This window comes from Erythrolamprus reginae, chromosome 11 (genome assembly GCF_031021105.1).
Source record: "Erythrolamprus reginae isolate rEryReg1 chromosome 11, rEryReg1.hap1, whole genome shotgun sequence".
Lineage (NCBI taxonomy): Eukaryota > Metazoa > Chordata > Lepidosauria > Squamata > Dipsadidae > Erythrolamprus > Erythrolamprus reginae.
Genome location: NC_091960.1, coordinates 5,002,011 through 5,009,594, shown reverse-complemented (window position 1 = coordinate 5,009,594; position 7,584 = coordinate 5,002,011). Strand labels below are relative to the sequence as shown.

Genomic DNA, 7,584 nt, shown 5'->3' with positions numbered 1-7,584 from the left:
ATCTAGTCCAACCCCACCACTCTAGCTTGAGACCCTAAACCAGGACAAGTTAACTTGAGGCCTCTTTAGTAGAGTAATGCTGGTAGTCTTTGACTTATGACCACAGCTGAGAGCAGAATTTCTGTTCTTAAGCAAGCTGGGTGTTAAGTAAGTCCTACCCTATTGTGTAACCTCTTTGCCCTGGCTGTGAAGTGAATCACATGTGCATTTGTTAAGTGAATGCAATTCCCGCATTTTAATTTTGCTTACCAGAAGATTACCAAGCACCTGTATGTTGATAACAACTGGTTCAGTTGTAAGTGTGAGGACCAGTTGTAAGTAACTCTTCAGTGCCAATTGGCAGCCTCCGATTTATTTCTTGGATGTTAATTAACCAATGTAACTTTGAGCAGTCACTAAACAAATAGCTTTAAGTCAAGGATACCTCTACAAAGTGTTTGTAGCCATTGCCATGCGTTTACCTGGATGTGCAATTTCGCTCAGAGAGATACATTCTAGTCCTTCTCCCAAATGTATGGAAATGAAACTGAATTATCCCATTTGCACTACTTTTCATTTTTTGAAGTTGGCATACGAAATTGCTAAACCACTAAAATCTTGTATGCTGATTCTCCACATTTCACTATGGAAGCTTATACTAATAAAAGTGATTGCACTATTTTAATTTGATCACTGCATAGTATATAATGATCAAACTAAAGCAGTCCAATCATTTCATATCATAGAGTAGTCCAATAATTTCCTACCATGTTAGACTAGCCTTAAATGGAGTTGAGATAGCTATGTATCTCAAGCTACAGGCTTGCTTTGACTGCACAGACTGGAATATTTTTAAAGACACCTCTGCAGATCTAGATGAACTCACAGATACTGTAACATCATATGTCAGCTTCTGTGAAGACCTATGTGTACCAACCAGGAACTTGCAAATATGCAGTAACAATAAACCTTGGTTCACATCCAAACTCAAGCAGTTACGTCATTCCAAAGAGGAAGCCTACAGGAAAGGTGATAGAATGCTGTACAATCAGGCCAGAAATATATTAACAAGGGAGATCAGAGCAGCAAAAAGGAACTACAGTGATCCCCCGCTCGTTGCGAGGGTTCCGTTCCAGGACCCCCCGCAACGAGCGGGTTTTCGCGAAGTAGCGCTGCGGAAGTAAAAACACCATCTGTGCATGTGCAGATGGTGTTTTTAACTTCCGCAGCGCTAGCGAGGAGCCGAAGATTGGGGGGCGGCGCGGCCGCCGACATGGGGGGCTCGCTAGCACCCCCCCGAACCCCCAACCCGGGTTTGGGGGGGTGCTAGCAAGCCCCCCATGTCGGCGGGGATGTTTTAAAACACCCGCGCGGCTTTCCAATGAGTCCCGAAGACAAACGCGGAAATTTGCCGTTTGTCTTCGGGACTCATTGGAAAGCTCCGATCGTTTTAAAACAGTTGCGCCGTTCTCCGCTGACTCCTGGCGAACTTCCCCGCTTTAGGAGTCAGCGGAGAACGGCGCGCCTGCTTGGCTTCCCTCGCCAGCGCAGCCAACGTGCGCTACGATCTTCCGGGCGAGCCAGGCTCAGTCACGGAAGGCAGCTGCTTAGCCCGGGATGCTGGGCCGAAAGGAGCCGGGCTTGAAGATCGCAGCGCGCGTTGGCTGCGGTGGCGAGGGCTTGCGATGGAGGGTGGAGGAAGCGGCCATGGGAGGGCGAGCTGCCTCAGGGAGGAGGATCGGGCGGGACCAGGTGGGGGCTGGAATTTCTCCGCTGGGAAGAAGCGGCCAGGGCGAAGGGCGGGCGAGCGGCGAAGGGCGGGCAAGCGGGTGCTGGGGAGGGCTTCTCGCCCTCCCGCCAGCAAGAGGGGGAGCGAACGGCGTGGGCGGGTGAAGGGCGGGCGAGCGGCAGCGAGGAGTTTGCGTGGGCGGTAGGGAAACTCCTCGCTGATGCCAGCAAGAGGGGGAAGACCCAGGGAAGTCGCCCAGCAGCTGATCTGCCGGGCGCCATCTACGCATGCGTGCCCATAGAAAAAAGGGCACGCATGCGTAGATGGTATTTTGACTTCCGGGTTCAAAATTCGCAAATTACCCTGTTCGCAATGGTTGGGGACGCAATAACCGGGGGATCACTGTACTCTGAAAAGCTAAAGAATCAATTCTCAACAAATGAACCAGCAAACATGTGGAAAACTCTCAAAAACATCACCTGTTACAGCAAACCACCTTCCCAAGCTGAAGGAGATCAGCAATTGGCAGATGACCTGAATGTGTGTCCAATCACAATTCTATTCTATTCTATGTGAACCAAGATAATCACATTTAGCCGTGATTGGGTAAATTCGCATCACATAATATGTGAAGGCATCATGTTTTGTGTGGCCATTGGTCACCAGGCCCTTTAACCCTGTAGGAACTACACAATGAAAATGAATTTAAAATTACCTAAACTCAATGAGAAATGAAGCTATAATGTTAATGATATTACAAAACAATTTTTAAAAAGTTCTGATCCAACCAGTTTGGGTCTAATTACATATTTTTATATGTTTGCCACATATTCAGTGCATGATCATCTTCACACATGAAGTGTATGGAAAGAGGCCGCCTTATAACACTTCAATATCCCAACACTCCTCCATTCTCCTGCATGTTCAAATTTGTTCGATTTTTATTTATTTTATTTGTTCGGTTTTTTTTTTAAATGCTGCCCTTCTCCTTGGACTCAGGGCGGCTTACAACATGTTAGCAATAGCACTTTTTAACAGAGCCAGCCTGTTGCCCCCACAATCCGGGTCCTCATTTGACCCACCTCGGAAGGATGGAAGGCTGAGTCAACCTTGAGCCGGCGATGAGATTTGAACCGCTGATCTGTAGATCTAGCAGTCAGCTTTAGTGGCCTGCAGTATAGCACTCTACCTGCTGTGACACCTCAAATGGGATCAGGCTTGCAACAAGCTCGCCTCCTCTGAGTCTTCTTGGTCAGACCAGTCGGTCATTTTCTCCTCTTGGTCCTCAGAGTTACCGGTCTTCAGAGCCATCCTCAACTTAGCCCAGAACAACCTCTGAGCGTTGGGATCCGGGGACCACTCGATGTATGTCTTCTTCAGCATCACTTTCCGCATCCGATGGTAGACCGACAACTCCCTCTCGGGGATGGCTTCGAGGATAACGGGAATAAGGACGTCTTTCAACTCGTCGAAAAGCCGATAGCTGGCCAGCTGGATCTCCATGGAGCACCATTCGCTCTGCAGATACCTCCGGCTGATGATACAAATAGTGTGCCGGCTATTGTGGATGCTGTCTACTATATTGTCAATTACGTATCTCCCGGGTTGGAAATCTCGATGATGGAGGCAAAGCCGGAAGGTTGGCGCGCCTGCTTTCTCTAGACTGGGCACCAGTTGTTCCAGCACCCAGCTCTCGTCGCCCGAGTTGTAGGAGACGAAGGCGTCGAACTTGTAATACTCGTCTTTGCCCCGCCTCCAGTGATCGTTGACCCAAGCGCGCAAGATGTAGAGGTGATACCGGAGGTGCCAGTAGCTGCGGTGGTAGAGGAAAGGCAGCAACATGAACAACAGCAAAACTGGGAAGGTTGCGGAGAACAGATACAGCCCAATATCCTGGAAGCAGACATGGGTATCAAAGCTGTAAACATAACTAGACTGATGTCCAGAATTGCAAGTATAATTGTAGAGGTAGACCACTTGCACCAAACTATTGCTCAGCCAATTCCGGAACCAAATATTATTGCAGTTACAAGCCAGAGGGCACTTGCGGAGGTCAAGGTAGCTTAGCGACGGGAGAGCCTCAGCTACGCTGCTGTTGAACGTCCGTAGCTCGTTCTTCCCCAACATAAAGTAACGCAGGTTGCTAAGGTTGCCAAAGACCTCGAGGGTCAATGTGCGAAACCCGGCATTCTCCAGGTCGAGAGTTGTCAAGTTCTTCAGGTTCTTGAAGATACCAGGGGGGAAATTCCCCATGCCGTTGCTGGTGTCAGCCAAGGTTAGATATTCCAGCTGTCTTAAGTCATCAAAGACATCCGGGGCGATAGATAGAATTTTGTTCTCCGACAGGTAGAGATTGCGCAACGAGGTCAGGCCCTTGAGGAACATTGAGGGGATGACCCTCAAACCATGAGGACGCTGAGATTGAAGCTTGAGATCGTAGACCCTGCCCAGATTCAGAAAGGGCGGTTCCTTGAGTTGATTCTTGCTGATGAAGTATATCTGATTCCCCATCAGGTCCAGCACTTGGAGAGTCCTCTCGATTGGATGGAAGAAATTAGGGCGAATGTAGTGGATGTTGTTGTTATCCAGGTAGAGTTTGGTGAGATTCCTCAGCCCTTCGAAAGACCCGTTGGTCAGCCTGTGAATATTGTTTCCTCCGAGATCTAAAATAGACAGCTTCCCGAGACTCTTGAAGGTGCCAGGGAAGAGGACCGAAACGTGGTTATTTCTGAGATTGAGTGTTTGGAGATTGCTCAGGTCACTAAAGCTGTTGTTGTAGATGTCGGTCAGAAGGTTGTTATCCAAATGCAGCTCTCTGAGTTGCGTCAAACCCTTGAGGGCCTTGCCATGCAGGAAGGCGATGCTGTTGATGTTCAAGTGGAGGCTGGTCAAATTCGGGGCGTAGTGGAAAGCCGAATTGCCGATCCAGAGGATGCGGTTGAAGCGGAAAGAAATGGACGTCAGCTCTTCGAAGGGGGCCGTGTTAGGGCAACTTCGCAGGCGTTTCAACACATTGTGTTCCACCAGCAAATTACTCAAACGGTGCTGCGTGGTGGTGCTCAACATTTGCCTCACGCAGCCCACCGACCGGAGGCGATTCCTCGAAAGGTCCAGGAGCTGGATAGGAGGACACGCTAGGAAAGCGTGTTTGCTCACGTTCTTCAGGTTGTTGCTCTGCAGGTGGAGGCTGAAGGGACGTCTGGATGTCCCAAGACGCTGGCACACCTTGGTCAGTAGCGAAACTTTATTTAAGCGCAATCCCGAGTAATCCAAGCTGCGAGGCTTCAGGTTAGAAATATCCAAGAGCTGGAGAACATTGATGTTGTTCCCCTCCAACTTTAACCTTTGGAGTCTTTGAAGGCTCACGTTGGCAAAAGAAGAGGCATTGGAGAACTTGTTGTAAGAGAGATCCAGGACCGTTACGTTCCCCAGGAATCTCGGCCCAGGGCCCTCGATCCTACGAAGGGAATTGTTGCAGAGTTTAAGATTATACAAGGAAGGAGGAAATCTCACTGCCAGCTGAAGGGAACTCAGATTATTGTTGCAAAGGTTGAGATACTTCAGCCTGTTTAATTTCTCTACGCTCTGGACCACGACGTCAAAGCTATTCAAATCATTGAACTGCAGTTGCAAATCCAGGAGGCTTAGTAGCGGACTAAAGGCCTCGCGTTGAAGCACCTTCAAGTGATTATTGTGCAGGAGAAGGAGGGTGAGGTTTCCCAAGCCGGAGAAAACGTCTTTGGGAAGAGTTGCGAGGTAGTTACAGGAGAGATTGAGTTCCTTCAAGGCCCCGAGGTTCTCGAAGGCGCCACCTTCGATGTTCTCCATTTTGTTATAGCTCAACTGCAGGATCTTCAAGCGGGGAAGGTGACGGAAGCTCCCAGAAGGTAAGACTTTAATGGCGTTATGGGATGCGTTGACCACTTCGGCGTTATCAGGGAGGTCGTCTACGATACCGGAGATATTATTTAGGAAACGTTGCATGCATTTGAAATACAAAGGATTCTTCATGGCTTGGATGCAATTTCGGAAGCCGTAAGCGGTTACCTCCCGGGGGGTTAAAGAGAAGTAAAACCAGGGAAAAATATATGAAGTTCATTTGAACCAGGGCTGAACGGGATTTTTCAACTCCCATCCTTCTGAATTAATGCAAGATACCTGGAACCAAAACACAAACAAACAAAATTAACCTTTAAAAAAAAAACATTTTTAAGTGTGCCAATTAGGCCATGGTATTTTTTAAAAGAACGGTAGTGACCCAACAGAAAGTGAAGCTTTTTTTAATTTGCAATTTCTACTAACTATTATAATTTTTGTTAAAAAAAATAATTAATTTAAAGCCATCCAATTCCAGACCTATTTTGAGTAACCTGCATTATTTTCCCTAGCTTCCATTCACAGTTGCAAAGCAATTGTGATGAGAAAAGTGGATAAAACTTTGCCAATATTCACTTAAACAAATGCCTCGTCTAGCAACAGAACTTTTGGCCGCAGTTGTGGTCATAAATAGAGGACTACCTGCAGATCATATAAGATTAGAAACTCCTGAGGTCCATAAAAACTCACTTAACAAATGTCTCGCTCTACAATAGAAATTTAAGGCACCGTTGGGGTCGTAAGACAAGGACGATGTAGGCTGTCTATATAGGCTGCCCCCTATTGGCTGCAAATAGAAATTTGAGCAAAATGGACAAGCTAACACTTACAATGAAGGAAAAGGGGGAAAAAGGGAATATTTTTTGACTTGAGACTTGTTTTGTCAATGGCTAGCTGACAAAAACAGGAACTAGAAACAGGGAAATATGTAAAAGGATCAGATATACAAGGAAGATACGTTAAAGTGGTTAAACTAATAATAATAATAATAATAATAATAATAATAATAATAATAATAATAATAATAATTTATTGGATTTGTATGCCGCCCCTCTCCGCAGACTCGGGGCGGCTAACAATAATAATAAACACAACATGTACAATCCAATAATAAAAAACAACTAAAAACCCCTATTATAAAACCAAACATACACACAAACATACTATGCATAACTTGTAATGGCCTAGGGGGAAGAGCTATCTCAACTCCCCCATGCCTGGCGGTATAAATGAGTCTTGTAGTTTACGAAAGACAGGGAGGGTGGGGGCAGTTCTAATCTCCGGGGGGAGTTGGTTCCAGCGTGTCGTGGCCGCCACAGAGAAGGCTCTGATTATTATTGGTATTAATAGAGGGAGATGATATAGATATAAATGTGACGAATACTGCTGTAAACATTTTGAATATTACTTTCTAAAAGGATTTGTACCCAGTCAACGCACTGTCCAATTGAAGTTGGAATTTATATATACTATAAAATAAATAAAAATACTTATTACAAAAAAAAAAAACACCCAACAACAACCCAGAAAAGAAATCTGAGCAAATTACGGGAAGTGTAATCTTAATTTTCCTCTTCTTAGCTTCTCACTTCCTAATTATTTTCACCGGTTTTACTTCTTCTTTTTTCTGGCTAGAATTCAAACATAAGGAAAACCATTCAGGTGGTGAGTACCTGAGTGGGTGGTAATCAGTAGGAAAAAACCGGGGAAAGCATTAAACAGATTGCTGGTTTTCCACTCCACCTGCAATCTCGCAAAGCGTATAAAACATGCATATTTATACATCACATGGACTGAAAACCCTGGATACCCCAAATTTAAAAAAAAGCAAGGACGCCTGAATATAATAATTTCTAACGGTGGTCAAAGAATGCTTTTAATTCTGTGGATAGATTGATATAGAAACATAGAAGACTGACGGCAGAAAAAGACCTCATGGTCCATCTAGTCTGCCCTTATACTATTTCCTGTATTTTATCTTACAATGGACATATGTTTAT

The 7,584-nt window shown here is 45.8% G+C and overlaps 1 protein-coding gene across 1 annotated transcript in view; it reads right to left on the bottom strand.

Moving 5' to 3' along the window:
- Nucleotides 1-2,637: 2,637 nt before the first annotated feature.
- Nucleotides 2,638-7,584, bottom strand: part of LOC139173885 (toll-like receptor 13) — a 54,021-nt gene continuing 49,074 nt past the window's right edge. Inside the window, 2 exon segments of the mRNA XM_070763760.1 lie at nt 2,638-5,755; nt 5,757-5,866. Of these exon segments, the coding sequence (XP_070619861.1) occupies nt 2,921-5,755; nt 5,757-5,843 (2,922 nt within the window). The 5' untranslated portion in view covers nt 5,844-5,866 and the 3' untranslated portion in view covers nt 2,638-2,920.